Raw genomic sequence first — 20,104 nt, forward strand, 5'->3', positions numbered from 1 at the left:
TCATGAGAACCTGATTCTTGGCATTCTCATATGACTCATTTAACCCCGTGAGAGATTGATATAACTTCTGTATTTGATAGTGCTCTACATGTTTCCTCGATTCAGCACAACCACAAGTAGGTGGAGGCGTCAAAGTCTCATACTCATCCCACAATTCTCTCAGTTTAGTGTAGTATACAGACACAGACGATATACCTTGAGTTAATGTGGCAATTTCCTTGTGCAATTAGCAGGCCCTAGATGCATTATCCTTATCAAACCTTTCTTTAAGGTCTTCCCACATTGTGTGGGCACTAGAAGCATACATCACTGAACTAATTAGGCTCGGTGAAACTGTGTTCATTATCCAAGCAAGTACAATAGCATTGCACCTATCCCACAATTCATGTAAACTAGCATCGTACCTGCTTTTTTTTAGAGGTACCTAGTATAAATCCTAGCTTGTTTTTACCATGCAACACAATTTTCATAGATCTACTCCAAATAGAATAGGAACCTTGAAGCTGAATAGAAATTAGAACAGAACCTTGAGCATCAGATGGATGAATGTAGAGAGGATGATTGTGATCTACAAGTTCTGCAGAAGTAGCCGCAGCAATAGGAGCGTCATCTACATCTTCATTGACAGACATTGTCACAGCAGTTGGATCTTCACCAAAAAATCAGAAATTACTTACTCTTGGACACAATTTGACCTTGATTCAACCAGAGAATCAAAATTCCCAAACCCTAGACTGAGCTGAGAAATTTCTGTATTGAAAATGGCTCGATCAAATTGATGAGTAAATGATTCGATATAGCTGATGAATCTAAGATTTCTCACGGCTGAGCTTAAAGAAATCGAGAACCGAGCTCTGATACCATGTTAAGGAGCTCAGCCATGGCAGAAGAAAATTCTAGAAGAAGAAGAAGGAATGGAAGAGAAGACTCTGTTATTCCATACTGAAAGAAAAGAGAATGAATGTATGTACAGTATAAGTAACCGACTTCACTATTAATAACAAAAAACTAACTAACAACTAATAGCATTGAACTCTTAAATAGGTGGGTCCCACTATACTCAACACATTTTATGTACGTTTCTTTCCAATGTTGAGGCCTTTGGAGGAAGGAAAAAAATAGTACCAAAAGCACATCTGCGTGATGTTGTAAACAGTAGCAGAGCCAGAATTTTTACTAAATAGTGTCAAAATTTAAAAAAGTAAATACACGAAGAAGTTAAGGAGATTCAACACATAGTGTGTGTGTATATATATATATATATATATATACACACACACACACACACACACACACACACACACATAAAACAATAATAACATACCGAATGTAATCTCACAAGTGAGGTTTGGGAAGAGTAGTGTGTACAAAAACCTTACTTTTGCCTTGTGAAGATAGTACATAGTATATAAACAATGTAATTTTCATCGATTGACACCCCTTAAAGCTATGTAGCTCTGCCACTTGTAAAAAGGTTAATTTTTATATTAAAAAAACATATGGCAAATAAAAATGAGAGACTTCGGTTCTTGCAAATTAGCAAGGGTTTTTTTATCCAGTTGTTAGAGATCGAGGATCAAGAAAGTTCTTGTTGTTGTTTAGATTTAAATTATTAATATTTAATTTGAGCTTCTTTTTTTGAACTGTTAATAGATCGCTTATGTTATAATGTGATGATTGCATATTGTATAGGGTTAAATTTGGCTCATAACGCCCCCACGCCAAATGGGCACATCCCTTATAATAAGGGCGACCCGAGTGAGGGCACGGCCCAAGTTGGTGAAGAAGAAGTGACGTCGTTTAGTGCCTGACCTTTTTACTGAGTAGAAGCCACCAACTTTTGTACCTTTTTGATTATTTCGAGGGAGGTCTCCTACTATATAAAGGAGACCTCCACATTGTAATAGGAGGATGGTTATTCTCGGATAATACAATTTCTCTCTCTATCTCTCTCTCTTATCTCTTTCTTGATTTTCCAACCATTACTTCCCTCTTAAGCTAAGTCTATTTCACTACGCACTTATAGATCTACAAACATTCTTGAAGCAATAATCATCTCTTGGACTTATTATATTTAATTACGATTTACCCCTATATATTTTCGATTGTTTTTAAGCTTATAAAATAAGAATATAATTTTTGAGCTAAACAACACCCTTCTGGAATAATACTAGGAACGGCATGTTCTCCTCATCCTTCGCCTACAAGCTAATTACTCACCATTCTGATACTGTCACCACTTCCCTCATAAATGGATTTGGGAGACAACTATCACTAATTAAATTAAACACTTCATATGACTACTTGTTCTCAATTGTTTGCCAACTGCTTCTCTCCTTTATTATCAAAACATCACCCTTTATGCCAATTGTAGTATTTGCCAAAATAATTATGAGGATCTGGCCCACCTTTTTATCCAGTGTCGACCCGCAAGCAACGTTTGGACTTATTTCAACATACAACCGCCAACAATTGACCATATTGACTGGTTGATAAGTATTTGCCAGTCCAACACGCCTATCCTTCTAAATCGTTTTACCTCTATTCCCCTCAAAATACTTACCCCTGTCATTCTTTGGCACATTTGGCTGAATCGTAATAGGAATACTTTTGATCAACCTACCACTACCAATGTTTGCCTTCATAACATCATATCTAGGTGCGGATGCACGCATATCGAAGCGGTCACACGACATCGCTTCGTCGGATTTTTTTTACTAAACATATGTACTAACATTGTACGGAAATGGATAAGTAGGTGTCACGCCCCAAAACCGAGGGACATGACCGGCGCTCGACCGGGTAGCCCCAGTCAAGCGGACCTGGGTGCCTTTCCTATCCCACGTGATACCCCGTGTTTTCATTACTCATTAATCAAAAGAAATAGCCATTATAGTTAAAATACCTTTTCACGAAATATACAATAACAACATGGTTACTTAGCGCAGTTTACAACTTACATTGCCCAACATACCAAAATACATGTTACACAAGTTTGTAACCCACATTTACTGTTTACGGAGCCTCTAAGATACACAGAATAATACAGTACCTGCCGGGAACAAGGCTCCGACTATACCTTACACAAAAACCAAAATAAGACTCCAGAGTAAACAGCGGCATGAGCCACGCAGGGCCCCGAAGGAAAGGGGCTCACTAATACAGCTGACGGAAGATGAAGAGGAGCTACGGTCGGTGGACTGGAGTACCTGCTACTGATCCACCTACAATCATAACACGAATGTAGCGCCCCCGGCAAAAGGGACGTCAGTACATTTGAATTGTACTGGTATGTATGAACAAACTTTGCCCTAAGCAAACTCAAACCATACACAAGTAACACGTAGTAATGGAATCAACAATCAAATACACATGAAAGGAAACAATCAAGCCAAACAAATTTACAATCTTTCCATTTCCCCTTCAACATTTTTCACATCAATGATTTCACGACTTTCTCATATTTTCATTTCAGTATGCCCCTGATCATATCACATGCTACACAAATCTGTTTCCTTACCAAGCCGCCTACAGTCCGCTAGCATAAGCCGTCGTCGGGACACATCAAACTCAACATCGACGGAGCTGCAGATCCATTAACACATATTTGAGGCCTTGGGGGTGTATTTAGAGATACACACGGTCACTGGATATGTGGCTATACAAAACATCTTCCACGCACAGACAGTGGCGGAGGTAGGATCTCCACGAAGGGGGTTCAAAAATTTTTTTTGGTAACTAGTGGGTATTGAACCTATGTTTTGAACCCCCTTGATTACTAAACTACACTTTTGGGTTGTGTAAAGGAGGTTCAAAACTTAATATATAGAGATAAAAAACAGATTTTGCCTTATATAAATAGTGTAATTTTTCGACGAAGGGCTTCGGGTAAACCTCCTTCCACCCGCCTAAATCCGCCCCTGCACACAGATGCGCTCCAGGCGGAACTACTAGCACTTTTCCATCCATTGATTGTGGAATCTGATTCACATGTATTATTAAACCATTTACAAACAGAGAACTTAAAATACTTACACTTGCTTATTTCATGCAGATCGATGCTACGTGATCAGAATATTCAACAGCTCTATTCGGGAGGGTGATGGCGTGTCGGATGCTATGGAAAATTTGGCAAAACAGTGGCCGCTACATCCTTTCAAGATGTTTTAGTTTTTGACCACCCACCCAAATTTACTCTTTCGGTGTTAGGTTTTGATGTAAGAGACAAGAGGAACTGAGCATCTTCGCACAGTTTCCCCCGAATGTACTGTCTTAAATTTCATAAATAAATAAATGCTTCGTTTCTTAGCAAATAAAAGATTGGTAATAAATATGTAACTTGTTATAACTTTGAATTACATTAATAGTGAACACTCTTTAAAGATAGTGTAGTTAAGTCCGCACCAATTGGAAAATGAAAGGGCAAAAATCACTTTAAGCCCGCGACTAAAATTATTATATTCGGTAGTCGCAAAAATATATAATTTTTTGTATATATATATAAAATTCTGAGCAGTGTCATTTCGCATTTTAATAAAATGGGATTATTACACAAATAGCGGCTATTTGGGTTAATTCTTCAAATAAATTGGGTTTCAATCAGGCCCAAACAACATACCCATTAAGGAAAAACCGACAGGCCCAAAGTTAGGGGGCCGAGAACTCAAGACCTTAAACCCTAGTAGTCAAGTACCGAATATAGTACATCTTCCTCATAAACCCTACTCTCTGCTTTTCCCTTCCAGAAAAAAACACAGAGACCAGTAGCTTCGGTAGAAATGGGTAGCGATAGCGAAGTAGAGAAAAGTGCACAAAAGGAGAAGAAGAAGCTATTGGCCTTAGCTCCTATTGCCAAACCCCTTGCTGGAAAAAAACTCAACAAACGCATCTTCAAACTTGTTCGCCGAGGTATCCTTTATACTTCTTAAATAGTTCGATTCGTTCATTAGTAATAGCATGGAAGAGTATTATTTTACACTCATTTTAATTTCCGAAACAATAATGTTGGTATTGAGTTGTAGTTGTTTGATTGATTTACCCTTATTTATGATTTCAGCTGCGGAGAAAAAGTGCTTGAAGAGGGGCGTTAAAGAGGTGGTAAAGAGTATTCGACGCGGTCAAAAAGGGTCAGTCAATTTTTTTTGGGTTGTTTATTTTATTTTAAGGTTTTATCTGTATGTTGCTTGGTTGCTTTATTTTCACTGCTATTGGAAACAGACTCTCTATAGGGTCTGCTTACACACTACCTTCCCAGATCCCATTTATGGGATTATACTGTTTTGTTGTTGTTGTTGTTGTTGTTTTATATGTATGGTGATGGGTATTATGTGTTATATTTCGTGTTTATAGTTATGTGCCCTTTTGTTTAATGACATAGGTTTGTTTTTAGATGTCTTTATGCTCTATACTTGTGGATAGAGAAAATAAGGAAGAATGTTATGTCACACTGATGGACATCTTTACTCTTATAAGCTTGGAGATATTTGAATTGACGAATTTTTTCTCTTATTTGTTGTTTCTCAATATACGTACTACATCTATGCTATTTAAAGGGTTATTTCTGGTTTAATGCCTCCTTTTACAATCTTTAGATACATTAGTAGAGAATTGGGAAATATTTTGTCATAAAGTATATTGGTGTATATGTACAACTTCAAGTTGGTTCACCAAATATCACTGTAGAAGAATGGGAATGACATAGAGTTTAGGCTATTATAATCTGAGGAAGTTGTCTCAGCCTCTTTGCGTGTGCTTGGCATGACAGTCATTTTTGTATGTTTGGTTAGTGAGCTGAAAATGTTTTTCAGGAAAAATATATACATGAAAGAATAATAGTATTAGCACTGGAGAGTGTTTTGATTAAATTTTTAAGTCATAGAGATTAACCATAATGTCCAAGTGTTAGTTGGAGCAAGTAATATGGAGTTAAGTTAAGATCGTTGTGGAAAATGACTACTGCATATAAGAGAGAATAGTCATTTTCTCCTGTTCGAAAATTTTTTGGTTGCCAAAAACCCAAGTGACTTGTGAAAAATATTGTTCTGAAAATTACTTTTGTCGTACGAAACACACCTTTCCTTGTCCACACTCCAGATAATTATATTAAATTTGCCTATCTGTGCTGTTCTTCCAGACAACAAAGATATTAAAATCGATGGAATAGACGAAACTTTAGGAGTTAAGTGCAATCTGAAAGTGAGTGAGGCTGGAGTAAAGAGTTGGACTGTTGGGGTTATTGCTGTGATGTGCTTTTATATTGACATCGTCCAATCACAGCATGATATAACAGGCTAGCTTTTTTCAATACTAAATTTTTGCTCTTTATATTGTAATTTAGTTACTTTGACATAAATTTTGTTTGCACAGTTTTCACTCATGATACTGAACTCACACTGATGCTGTGAACCTAGCGCTTTGTCATTTGCATACAAATTTACGAACACATATATTGTTGGTGATAACAGATTTTCTCTATTTCTCATCATCCATTTGATTTTGGTGATTGCAGAGTGTGTGTTATAGCCGGAAATATATCTCCTATAGATGTCATCACCCATGTTCCAATCCTGTGTGAAGAAGCTGAGATACCATATGTCTACGTCTCCTCAAAAGAAGTAAGCTAGACTTTTCAGGCTTTTATGTCATATTATTAATATGTTGTTATCTTGTCTGTTCATTCACTAGTTACAGTTTGCGACTTCATTCGGCTTTGAACCTGTGACATTACACTGACCTTACTATAGTGCTTGTGTAATCGTTTTCATTCTTTATCAGAGTAATCAAGATTGTATATCACTTCTTTCATTGTTTCATGTCATAAGCCCCTTTGGTTCCACCCATTCTTGTCTGGAATTTCACTTGTAGTGCATATTTAAAGTTGTAAGATCCGTTAGGATTTATTTACCGTCTCAAACTCAATAATGCTGTGGTGCTATTAGAATTCAGAACGCTCAACTCTTGTGATTGCGTTGGTCACGAGTGTAGTTTATCAAATATTATAAAGGCTCTATGATGTGTGCTTTCTCTGCCTTTTTTGTCAATGTCATGCATTATGTTCTGTACAACTTCAGGTGTGTTACGTGGTCATGATCGTAAAAATTAGTCAACTCTGTTTCAGGATCTAGCAAATGCCGGAGCCACCAAGAGGCCAACTTGCTGCGTTTTGGTACAAACAAAACCTGCCAAGGGGGAACTTAGCCAGGAGGATCAAGAGAAACTGAAAGCAGATTATGATCAAGTTGTATCAGAAATCGGTGAAATGACATCCTCGATGTTCTGATTATCAACATTATGATTTTAAGTTTGTACCTATTTTCCCTGTACTCAGCTTTAGTAACGAATCTAGTATTTAATCTTTTGAAGCTGAGCTGCACCTGTTTCTTCCTTTGCGTCTTTATTCATATCCAAGTATTCTCCATTTTGTGTGTGACTTGTTGCAGGCTCGTGGTTAATTATTGCGCAATGGATGCAGTAGCAGTGACAATTTGCTGTATTTAGATGACTGAGTCTTAAACAAGTAGGCACTTATTGCCAGAAATAGACACTTTAGGGGTCAGACAAGTGAAGTTGAGATTAGTTATTTTGATATTATTTCTTATTGATCGTTCGGTATATTTTCTAATCCTGGGATCAATTTTACTGCTGTCTCCTGGGATAACTTATCCCACAATCTGGCAGGTATAAGTTATCATGGTACTACTTTTAATCCTTGGATAACTTCTACCAAGCTTAGTAACCAAACAAGGAAAAAAACAGTATAATTTTTATCGTAGTATTATTCTTATTTATCCATCATACCAAATCTTTGATACATGGGATAAGAATAATAGTATCGGGATAAAGTTTAGGGTTAACTTCATCCTATGTTTGATTTGGGTATTCACTAAATGTAATTTGATACTCAGTCTACTGATATATCTCTCATATCCCGATACTATACTGAATATGTTATTATCGACTAACATATTTAGTTCAAATGTTGGCCGCGATAAATTTACTATTCTTTACAGAACTCAAAATGGAGCCATAGACAACAAATATTGATGTTCTAACACTAGGTGCCTCAGTTGATTAATGATCCCTTTAAACTCATTTGGTTTGACATGATATTCATCGTACGATAATATTTGTTTGACAATTAACCTAATTTTTTTTTAACCAAAACCACGGCATCTTAGGTTGTTTACTGCCTCCCCCCATCCCCCAAACCAAAACCCCCCAAACAAAAAGCAATAGATACAGTATCAATTATAAAACCAAATTAATAGAAACAAACCAGGCGAATTTAATATTTAACCTTTTTCTCATTTCATGTCAAATCATGAACCAACTTTCACTTTATTAGTAATAAATTAAATTAAATTAAATGGACCACGAACACGAGTATATTTAACATTATCAAAGAGCACTTTGTGAATTTTAAAGTAATGTGAAAGCAATACAAATTTATCAAGTTTAATTACTACTCCCTCCATCTCATATTATCTGTCATTATTTCTTTTAGACGCCCCTTAAAAAAAATTAATTAAAATGGGATTTTGACTACTTTACCCTTATTCATGTTTTAATATTTAATCTTTCTTCATTGTATTTGAACAAAATTATTCATAATTGAGGTGTTTAGTCTTCAAGGATAATTATTACTAAGGGTAAGAAAGGAAAAAGATAATCAATTTAAACTTTAAAGTGACAAATAATTTGAGACAACTATTTTTAGTAACTAATATGAGACGGATGGAGTATATTAAAGTGTATTTTAAAGATCACATGATATGATTCCCTTCTTTTTAAATAATCTTTTTCACTTTTACTTTTCCACTATCTACTTTGCACACCTCTTAAGAAACAATAAATGAAGTGGTTATTTTACAGTAATACCTATATTAATTGATGCATACTTTTAATGAATTTGAGAAAAATGATTTGAAATGAGTAATTAATACTGTGAGTATAATAAGAAAAAAGAAATTATCATTCTCTTGATATGTTAAAAGTTATGAGTAAAGTGAAAATCTATTTTTAAAATAGTAGATAAATAAAAGTGAATATTTAATTCACCAAAGAGGAAAAACAAAATTCGAGGGCACACTTTATTTGACGAATCTTTTCTTTTGGAAAAACACTACTCTTTAAGTGTCACAACTCCCACGCACTTAATTTTGTTGTCTTTCTGCAGGGTGCAGACTCCTATCTTTGTTCTGTTAATTTAGACGAATCAATAAATAAAAGCCAAAATTGGTGAAATAGCACATATATATATATATATATATATATAGATAGATAGATAGATAGAGAGAGAGAGAGAGAGAGATAGAAGAAGAAGAAGAAAGAAGAAGAAGAAGAAGAAGAGGTTAGAGATGGATCTGAAGGGGACGCCAGTGGAAAATGGATATCGTATGCCTGCTGAATGGGAATCCCACTCTCATTGTTGGATGGGCTGGCCTGTTAGTACTCTCTATTTTTAGCTGTTTATCTTACTATTTTGCTTGCCTTAAATTTTAGTACCATTTTTTTAGCTATGTGTATGATGATGGCTAATCATGGATATTTGCCTCCGTTTAGGTGGAGAAGTTTTACCCGAGCAGTTTCCTTTTAGCTTAAATTAGTCTATTCATGTAGGAGAATTTGATGATTTTTCAATTGCTAGTTCATATTCGACTTGAAATCTAATGAAGTTGCCTTTGACTTTGAGTGGGACTTCGTCCGGATTAGTTGGGCACCAAAGCAGGTACCAGGGTGTGGGAAACCAAGAAAAAAAAATTTAATCTAGAGTGTGGATGCTTCGGCAGATCTAGCTCTATGCTCGGGTTTAACAGAAACCACTGCTTTCAGCTTAGACCTTCTATCCATATACAATAATAATACTAATAACAACGAAATAAATAAATGTATAAAATAATATAAAACATGTACGTGTTTAATATCATCCACTCCAAACCCATTGATTCTAATCCTGGTTTGGCACTATGTGAGTGTGCGTGTGCTTGTGCGGTGGAGGTGTTTCAAATCATCTAGAGAATAGGTTATTAACAAGTGAGAATCCTTTTATGCTTATCAAATATAGCAGTGTAATTCAGCATCATGCCCATATGTAGCTGCAAAAATAAGTACTGTGCCAATTAGGATCATTGGACGATAATGGGATTTGGTGCAACTCATTCTTTCATGTGAGTTTGCATATCATTCAAGAACATGATTCATTTCTTTTCTTGATCGTTGTACAAGTGTTTTTTAAAGCTGTTCTGTTGCAAGTGAGAAGATACTTTATGTGGTTTCTAGAAGAAAGTAGGATCACTGTTCATGATCCTCTCATTTCTGATTATCTAAAGAAGTTGTCTTTGGTTGCTTTTAGTCTCAGATGTCTCCTTTTGAAACTTTATATTGGAGTTCCATCTTAGTAGAGTATGGCTGGTTGAATAGTTTAAGCAATGTGAGCAATCTCACAGTCTGAACTACAGATTTCACATTTCTTAATGACATTCTATGACATCATCTGTATGGTTGACATCTTGACATGACTCTTTATTGTTTCTTAAAAGGCAACACATCTTCTTCCCTGTTCGATTAGTACTTTTATTTTGTTTCCTTTTTTTGGCTCAATTTTCCATGGAGTATGATATTCAGGTAGTAATTTCTTCTCAAGACGCAGAGATTTCGGTTTCTGTCGGCTGATAGCTTATTTTTGAGATGTAGGAGCGTCCAGATAACTGGCGAAACAATGCACTTCATGGTCAACGTGTATTTGCCAATGTAGCATCTGCTATCTCAAGATTCGAACCAGTAACAGTCTGTGCTAGTGCTGCTCAGGTTTGCAGTTTTTGGAAGGCACCAAAAAAGTTTTCTCAGTACGTCATGATAGTCCCTCTTTAGTTCTGAGAAAAATCATATCTATGTTGAACAGTGGGAAAATGCACGCAGCCAGTTACCAAAACATATCAGGGTTGTGGAGATGAGCATGAATGATTCTTGGTTTCGTGATACTGGTCCAACTGTGAGCTTTTGTTTCCTTTCTGTGGAGTGCAACATTGTATTTACTTTTAACTGTCACACCACATGGAGTTACAAGAAAATCATATCTCTATCCATGTAGTTTGTCATCAGAAATACTGCAGCAAATGCAGAACATGTAGCGTCGAGTGTTGCAGGAATTGATTGGACCTTCAATAGCTGGGGTGGTAAGATATTTGGATCTCACTCTTGATATCTATATGAGGAACATGCTGTTTTACTTTTCTTTTTCACGTGAAAGTTATCAACGGGTATATCCTGTCTCAGGAGTTTCATCCGTTAGTTACAAAATGCAGCCCGATTTCCATTAATTGTACCGCAATATTTTTCTTGGGAGGTTTAACTCTCAATACCCCAATCTGCAATTTACGTTGGAAAATTCTCATTGATCCCACTGAAAAAGTCTTTCTTTTTTTCCCCAAATGTTAATCATCATATGATTTAGCTAATGGCCAATCTGGCGTGATGGTACTTTATGTTGAGTTTTTCCTTCCCAAATGCTTGAGGCTTTCATAGCCTTCCAGCTCCAGCATATGACACGATTATTCTACAGCTTTTCATGTCATATGGAATCCAGACAAATATAGTTTGATGATATGTTGAAGGGCTCAGGATATTTATCTTCTGCGTTTTGTAGTCTGCTTTAATTGCCTAGAACTTCTAGAAAGAGAAATATACCTGTGTGTCTTTGTTCTATAAGCAAATAGTATTTCGTATCCGTTAAATATAAGTAATTGACAGGAGCTTTCATCAATTTTAGAATGCTTCTGGAAGTTGCTGAACTTTTCAGACATGTTTGTGCTGATGATCAGTCTGTAGTGTGTTGTTTGTTATTTGAATCTCATGTGTGCTTTGCTTCTGTCTTGCCATAGTAATATTGTCTCAAAATCATATCCAGTAATATAGAGTTGCTCTTAGATTGATCCAAGATTCTTTTGGTTTCTTTCTCGCGGGCGAAACACATTCATGATCATGATATTTAAAATATCTAGGTGTTGATGATGGATGTTACGAAGACTGGAGTCATGACCTTCTTGTTGCAAGAAAGGTCTGCAAGTTTCTTATGCTGCAGATTGTCTTGTTAATAGTACATTATTGGTTACTAAATACACATGTGCTATTGAGTTATCCTTTATGTTCTTCTTGTTTAGATTTTGGCAATTGAAAAGGTCTCAAGGTTTCCACACTCTATGATTCTTGAAGGTGGAAGCATTCATGTGGATGGAGAAGGTACATACATTTTATTTATTTTATGGACTAGACTTGATTTCCTTATAATTTAAAAGTGAGTCTCTTTCTCCATTTCAGAGTAATCATGTTTGAGAGTTGATTTCGATAGCTGTGAATTATTTATGAAGCTCCAGTCATAGACAAACTGCTTCATCTGCCTGTAAGATATTAAGCAAACGAAGTATGGAAGTGAAAAAACAGACTCTTGAACTAAATGACATCTTCTTTAATTTTGTAGCTAGCAATACAAAGTACTGAATTTTCCAAATTTAATTTAGAATGCTTAAGAAAGAGTTGAAAGGTTCTGCTGGTAAATGACTTTCATCTACTTACCCAGTTATCCAGTTCCATGGGGGGTGTCTTCATCTGTTTGCGTTGAATCCCATATCGTATTCTGAATTCAGATGCTACTCTTATGATTGTTGGTTAGATGCAAAGAGCATGCTGTCTTATCCTCTATTATCTTCTCTTCAGGGACTTGTCTCACGACAGAAGAGTGCCTCCTGAATAAAAACAGGAACCCCCATTTGTCTAAGGAACAGATTGAGAATGAACTAAAAGCATATCTTGGAGTCAGGAAGATTATTTGGCTGCCTCGAGGATTGTTTGGTATTCATTCTGCTTGCCGTCTTATATTTTTCTTTGCGCATAGTTGAGATAATGGACTTGTGTCCTTGACCTGCAAAAGTTCGTGCTTTCATGTGGTAGTGTTGGATTTGGCAAAGTTCTATCCTTGGTTGTATCATTAGGATGATGTGTATCCATTCTCATTTTTGCATAAGAGAACAGCCGTGAGAATCTTGAAATTTTATAGGGTAATTAGCACAACTGTTTCCATCGGTGCTTTTAGCATGTTCCCTCATGCAGGTCTCCAAAACTTCTTTTGGTCAATCCTTTTTTCTTCAAGCTGGCCTTTTTTGAGACAGGAACATTAGAAAAGGAGACTGTAAACTGCAGTTTGAGGTTAAGCCAAGTGTGTAAGGTTTTAAGAACTGAACCTGTATGGAAATAAAAAAGAATTGATTATTGAGTCGGTTACAACATTGTGGTAGGATCAAAATACACTTAAATAATTTAAAATACTTGACAAAATTTTAATTATAATGCAGAGTCACGTTCAAAACATAAATAATCTAACATTGTGGTACGGCCCTTCCCCGGAACCCGGGCATAGCGGGAGCTTAGTGCACCAGGCTGCCTTAGTCACGTTCAAAACTTTTCTCTAATTAACAATCCCAAGGGATCTACATAAAAAAGATTACGCCCTCTTTTCCACTTTGTTTGGCATATTTACTATTTGGAGAATCGAAGAGGTTCTTTTTTTTTTTTACCATGTTTTTCTTAAATATTTTTTCAATATTTCCAATTATCAATTATTTTTGACTTATAGTTAGATTGTTTCCAAATATGCTAATTTTATTTCCAAAAATTGAAGAATTTATGTTCGAATTCACCTAGAAAATTAAGTAATTTGACCCTCGTACTCCGAACCATACCAAACAAAATGGAATGGTGGATTATTAATTTTGGTATTCGGAACGAAGTTGGTAGTTTGAAATTTTGTTAATTACTTGAGAGATTACAAACCTATAAAACCCTTTTTTATTAGAGAGTTTAAGTGTCGTTTTCAGATAACATATTGGGATGTTACCCGTTCAAAGAATTCATGTTTTGTTATTTATCTTTCAAACTTTGTGCAGTGGACCTTGAGATGATGTTTCCTTTTTCTTTTTCATTTGTTTACAAAATAATAATAGAGAAGTGAACAGCTAGACTTTAGTTTACTGTTGATGCTGCAGGTGATGATGATACAAATGGTCATATTGACAACATGTGCTGTTTTGTGAAGCCTGGTGTTGTTTTATTGTCTTGGACCGATGATCATTCTGATCCACAGTATGAGAGATCCATTGAAGCCCTTTCTATTCTTGAAACTACTTCTGATGCGAATGGTAGAAAACTACAAGTGATCAAACTCCATGTACCTGGGCCACTCTGTATGACAGATGAGGAGGCAGATGGAATATTTCAGGTGATGTTTCTGGTACCTCTTTGGTGACATTATTACTGCCCGATGAGAAAGGGGTCGAACTCATACTTGTCTTAATGTAATCTACTTGGATCCTAGATTCCATTCCATTAAGGCATTCATTCCCTGTCAAACATAAAATTTTGAAAAGAAAAAGAAAATTGTGGAGCTGTCTAAACAGAAATTTCGATGCATCTCAAGTCGACGTTTGCCAGAATTTGTGAATATGATATAGGCATGATGATTTATTTCTCTTTCTTTTTCTATTTATATGCAAAACATTAATGGGTAGGATGATATTCATCAGTTCGAATTTTGGATCAAAGATAACTATATATGGATTAGATTTGTTTTAAAATGTTGCTGTCTTCCTTTCTGTGGAAATGCAATCATTTTTACTCACAGAACAGTGAAATATCATAAATACGTGTATATAATTAACTGAAACAACTATCCTTTTACGTCATTGAGTTGACTCAAAAGTCAGTCCCCAGAGGAATTGCTTGGCCCTTAGGTTCCGAGCTTCTGCGGGATTTCTTGGTCATGTTCTGTGAAATGACAGAATGTAACTTGACCTTTTGTAACAGCTGCTTGAAATATTCATGATTCAGGGGATATATACCTTTATCTTTTTGAAAAACATGATCTTCTGAAACTGAATTATATCTTGAGGAACATCATATTAATGACATTATAGGTATTATGCAATACTAATCTTTTGTTCTTTCCAAAGTTCTCCAAGCACTTTTGTAGCTTTACAATTCTACTTGCTTTCTTGAGGATCTACACTCGAGGAAAAAATCAAGCATTTTTTCTCTGTTTTTTCTTTCAAGTAAATCATTCTGATTTGATCATACTGTTTTCCTAACAGGATGGTGATGCAAAACCTAGGACTTCCGGTACAAGGCTTGCTGCTTCGTACGTAAACTTCTACATTGCCAATGGCGCTATTATTACTCCGCAATTTGGGGACAAAAAATGGGATGAAGAAGCTATTAGAGTCCTCTCGCTGGCGTTTCCGGATCATGAGGTAAGCAAAGAACTTGGTCTGGTTATTATTTGCAATGGTCATTAGTCATTCGACATAATGGGTAGAGCTGTATGCAAAATTACCAGGCTTTAGTACATTTTAAATAATGATGATTGATATGCTTATGCATTCATGTGCTGAGGAATGTAATTGTTAAACCTACCTTACATACATGCACAAGGTTAGCTCCATTATCATTTAGCATTGTAGATTAGGCGTTGTAAATGAGAGTGTGTTAATGCGTACATAATTATGTCAAACTTTCATCGCAACCACTACATTTGAAATATGCCTTAGAAACGACTAAACTGATTGTACTCTCATTGGAGGTGGGAGGAAAATTCATGTTTCAACTCAAATTCTTGCACCCCATGTCTCCTCATGTTTCAGTCATTAATCTGAACAGTCCCTCCCGAACTCATGTAATTTGAAAATGGTTGGTGGTAGGTGGTAGGAATTGAAGGTGCAAGGGAGATTGTGTTGGGAGGTGGCAATATACATTGTATCACGCAGCAGCAGCCAACCGGCCCATAATATTCACCCATGATTGATTCCGCACTTGACACATGGACTTAATTTTTATGTATTTTCTTTTTTCGTTAAGAGTCTGAAGTGCAAAAATAATAGACTTCTCCAAAGAAAACTTCTGTACTGTTGGATCTGGATTCTTTCCAGGTTACAGCACAAATTGATTTTTGATTGATGAAGTTTTTGGTAAGCTATAGACTTCACTGGAAATTTAGATGCAGATCGTACTGACTCCAGCTTGCTCCTTGGTTCACATATTGTTGCAAACGGACATGTCCGATATGGGCGGGTAATAAAAAATGGATAAATTAACCGACCCGGACCGTATTTAATACGGATAGAAAATGGGTTAACCGACGGATAATATGGATGACTTTTTGAATATGATTACTTTTGGGAGAATTCATGGTCTCTCAAACTTGAGAAATCCCCAATTTGGGTCTTTGCAGTTAAACCCTTTTTTTGTTTAAGTGGATAATATGGTTCTTATCCATATTTGACTTATTTTTAAAAAAGTTATTATCCAATTCATTTTTAAGTGGATAATATGGATGAATAACTGTTTATTTTATCCATTTTGCCACCACTACGTGAAATAAACCAACTATCACTAATGTGCAGATTGAGCTGTGTAATAACATTTTGATTTCGGTGACTGTCAAGCAATTGTCACCTTGAGGTTTATAACGATTTTTGCACTATTAGTGTAGTTTTACCTATTGTAGAAGCTTTCACGGTGCATTGAATTTTACCTGTAATTATTTTATGACTGACTTGTGTAAATACATTTTTCACTGGTCATATGCAGAATTGAAAGTATAAATTTATTTTCTGCGCTAGGCTATGCTATTGGCTCCATTCTTTCAATTTAACGATGTAGATGATTTTTGTGGTATTGCAAAAATGTTACACATAATTTGACTACAAACTAAGCTTTCCACGGGCAGTAAATACTAATGAAGTAATTGCTTTTATCAAAATGCAAAAGTTTTTATTTTGATTTTCTTTTTGTTATTTCAACTCTATAAACTAATTTGAATTGATTTTTGTGGACACCAGCAGTTATGAACTTATGATAATGTTTGAAGCTTGAATCATTTATAGGATTTCATTCGATAATTCATTGTTTACCGATTATGAACACCCCCAACATTTTTAGGTATTTGGAGAAAAAAATGATAATGATCCCTCGTATGGATAATTTTTACATCTTTAAATACATGAGATGACCAGCTATTTTTTTTCACTGTCTATTTACAGAAATATTTTTTCTACCTTCACAAGGTAGGGAAAAGGTCTGTGTACACACTGATCTTTCCAAATCTCAGTTGTGGAGTTATTTGGGTATGTTATTATTGTTTTATATTTACGTTCAAAGGAGTTTACCGTCTGTGGGCATTGTTCCCCAAATCTAAAATCTTATGGTGATTAGGTAAAATTTACCTTGAAAGTAATCTAAAATAATCAAATTCTAAAAATCTGCTTTTTTTTTTTCTAAAAAAGTTAGTAAGAAACATCTAGGCCAGCTTAAATTTAGAATAAAGTAAAATAGGCATCTCAAATTACCGGGAAAAAAAATCCGAAATAGTCAAAGTTACAATTGGTAATTGTAAAATAGCCACAATTTTAAAAGTAATTAAAATTAAGCAACTTTTTCATGTAAAGATAAAATCCAAACAAAAACACCCTTAAAAATCCGAAAAGGTTCCAGCATACTATGTTAGAGTTTGAATTTTTTAAATATGAGATTCCAGAGCGAAGTGCAACAATAGCCACGTTTAAGTCCGCGATTTGAAATATATTCACAATTTATAATGTATTTATACATTAGCCAATTCACCAAAATTTCAGGACTAAGTATCCTGATTTTAGATTTCTGAGCTACTAATTAGAAATTCAGGACAAAGTGTCCTGAATTTCTGAACAACTAATTTAAAACTCAGACATAAGATTCGAACTTCTTGACACAATTTTCGAACTTTAGGACACAATGTCCTAAAGTTTGAACTTTGAGGTTTAAACTCTAGGACGTCGCGTCCTGAAATTTGAGCGAAATTGGCTAATCTTTAAATACATTCTAAATTGTGGATATAAATTAAACACCATGCTTGAAGGTGGCTACTTGGTGTCATTTCCATAAGATTCCAGCATAATGTGTGGTAATTTCATAAGAGACAATTTCACTTTTAGCCGTTCGGTTGAAACTTTTGACAAACTCTAGCCCAAAAATCTATTATGCAATTTGAAGCCAAAAACTAATTATAATAGCTAGCCAAAAACTTAAAAGTCGGCATCTTTACCATTCATCGCTTATAACTGGAAGTCTAGCCCTTCCCAAAATTGAGAACGGCGTTGAGTACTTAACCAATAAGTTAGTAGCAGAAATTAACTAAGATAGTGTTAATATTCCCGATTTCAACACCAAATACAGAACCTACATGAATTATTAACTCGATTTGCAACGAAGATGTAGAAATCGATTTTGCCATCTCATATGTTGATAAAAACAAAGCTAAATCTTTCTTTTACCCACTCAAAATCCAATTTACAAGTGGTGCCGCTTCTTGCTACTTTTGTTTGCTGAGAGATGTTAAACAGAATAAGCGTAAGGTACTCTAGAATTGGTTCCTAAATAAGAATCTTTATGAGGAAAAAAAAAACTACTTACAAAAGATGAGAACTTGCTTAACGTTTTGTTCAAGTAACTATATAAGAAGATTCCTTTTACGTTTTTGGTATCGGAACTGGCACAGTGAGTGATCAAGAACTTTATCTTTTTAAAATTAAAAAAAAAATATAGAAGAGGAACCCCACCTAAAGGATAATATTATGCGCACCTCCATGCTTTAATCGTAGTACTATATAATAATGGGACTTGACTTAAGTTTTTTGAGGGGTTTAGGCGCTTTTTACAATGTTGAAATTAAGAAAATATCCTTTTTAGATCTTTTACATGTAAAAAAATAAATCTCTCATGTGTAAAAACAAATTTCTCGTGTTTAAAAAAAGAGATAGGGTCACTATACAAAACATATACAAAAATAAACTGTCATTATACAATAAATAAACTAAATAGAAAGGGTCAAAATTGTCCATCTACTATTGTTTATTAGTTACTTCTGCCATCCGTTACACTTTTCGTCCAATCTAGCCCCTACCGTTAATCAAGTTTTAAAAACTACCCCTAACCCTAACATTTTGACACTGTGGCAGCTAACCCCCTCAATTTCATTCATGTCAACTGCCATGTCATCGACCCCACCAAATTTTAAGGGTCCCACAAAAAATTTCAAACAAACCTCACCCATCTCCTTAAACTATTCCCATCCCTTTGCCGCACCTTCATCGTCAGGAATACAAACTCCAAAATCACCATCTCCACATCTGAAAAGGCATCACACATTCATCAAACGATTTTTTTCAAACCACCACCTGAGAACACTACACACAGAGTAACCTCCATATTCACCCTCTCCATTAACAACAGAGTATGCATTCATAAAAGATGGTGCTTCATTTCCAGGTCCAACAGTTTATAAACAGAAGCCAATAGCGGTTGAATGAAAGAAAGTCAATGGAGTTTATAATCTAAGCTGCAGATTCTTTGGCAATGGCCTCGTCAATTCCACCAATCATATAGATGACTGCTCTGAAAGGTCATCATATTTTTCATCCAAGACTCATTGGAAAAATCAATTACAAAGGAAATAATTATCATCAGATGCCAGCAGATTGAATCAACTCGTTAAATATGCAAAATATAATAAGAATTTCTCATCTCGAATAAACCCCACCAAATAGGGGAGAAATAATTAGGGAGGAAGAAACTTAAAATAATTTAGCATTTAATTGGAAATAGCTTCACCTCTCAACTTGTTGAAGAAATGGAGAAGGCAATAAAGAGAAATAACATGTGACAAAAGGGTATGGCAGAAGAATAATTGATTCATTTACTCTAATTATGGAGAAAGAAAAGAGCAAGTTGGGGAAAAGGAAATTTATGGAAGAAATTAATGCACCGAATGATTTCTTTGAAGGAGCAGCCGATTCCTCTTGACGAACTATATCTTTTTCAACAGTGGAGGTTTTTTACGGAGAAGAAGGAGCTGCTATGAAGTGGGGCTATTAAATTTAGGGATTTTAAGTGAGTTTAATTATTTATTATGAAGGCATTTTAAAAATAGGTGCTGACTTGGCTATCTACGTGGCACTTTAATTGAGGGGTTAACTGCCACAGTGGAGAAACGTTAGGGTTAGGGGCAATTCTAACAAGTTTATTA

The 20,104-nt window shown here is 35.3% G+C and overlaps 2 protein-coding genes across 2 annotated transcripts; both read left to right on the plus strand.

The window, feature by feature from the left end:
• LOC109231114 (H/ACA ribonucleoprotein complex subunit 2-like protein) lies at positions 4,698-7,590 on the plus strand. The gene is made up of 4 exons (XM_019396676.1): positions 4,698-4,908; positions 5,057-5,126; positions 6,509-6,614; positions 7,118-7,590. Exons 1-4 carry the CDS (start codon positions 4,779-4,781, stop codon positions 7,277-7,279), a joined length of 468 nt encoding a protein of 155 aa, XP_019252221.1. The 5' UTR covers positions 4,698-4,778; the 3' UTR covers positions 7,280-7,590.
• On the plus strand, positions 9,282-16,044 carry LOC109231116 (agmatine deiminase). Its single transcript, XM_019396677.1, has 10 exons — positions 9,282-9,443; positions 10,693-10,806; positions 10,901-10,990; positions 11,090-11,174; positions 12,000-12,055; positions 12,159-12,237; positions 12,712-12,846; positions 14,037-14,269; positions 15,138-15,296; positions 15,744-16,044. The coding sequence occupies exons 1-10, from the start codon at positions 9,357-9,359 to the stop codon at positions 15,828-15,830; spliced, it is 1,125 nt and encodes a 374-aa protein (XP_019252222.1). The 5' UTR covers positions 9,282-9,356; the 3' UTR covers positions 15,831-16,044.

Source organism: Nicotiana attenuata, chromosome 8 (assembly GCF_001879085.1).
Source record: "Nicotiana attenuata strain UT chromosome 8, NIATTr2, whole genome shotgun sequence".
Lineage (NCBI taxonomy): Eukaryota > Viridiplantae > Streptophyta > Magnoliopsida > Solanales > Solanaceae > Nicotiana > Nicotiana attenuata.

Excerpts from the sequence above, each read along its gene's own strand:
- LOC109231116 (XM_019396677.1), top strand. The coding sequence starts at position 9,357 with ATGGATCTGAAGGGGACGCCAGTGGAAAATGGATATCGTATGCCTGCT. Across the intron at positions 9,444-10,692 it reads ATTGTTGGATGGGCTGGCCT|GAGCGTCCAGATAACTGGCG; the intron begins GTTAGTACTCTC and ends TTTGAGATGTAG. Across the intron at positions 14,270-15,137 it reads AGGCAGATGGAATATTTCAG|GATGGTGATGCAAAACCTAG; the intron begins GTGATGTTTCTG and ends TTTTCCTAACAG.
- LOC109231114 (XM_019396676.1), top strand. The coding sequence starts at position 4,779 with ATGGGTAGCGATAGCGAAGTAGAGAAAAGTGCACAAAAGGAGAAGAAG. Across the intron at positions 4,909-5,056 it reads CTTCAAACTTGTTCGCCGAG|CTGCGGAGAAAAAGTGCTTG; the intron begins GTATCCTTTATA and ends TTATGATTTCAG. Across the intron at positions 5,127-6,508 it reads ATTCGACGCGGTCAAAAAGG|AGTGTGTGTTATAGCCGGAA; the intron begins GTCAGTCAATTT and ends TGGTGATTGCAG.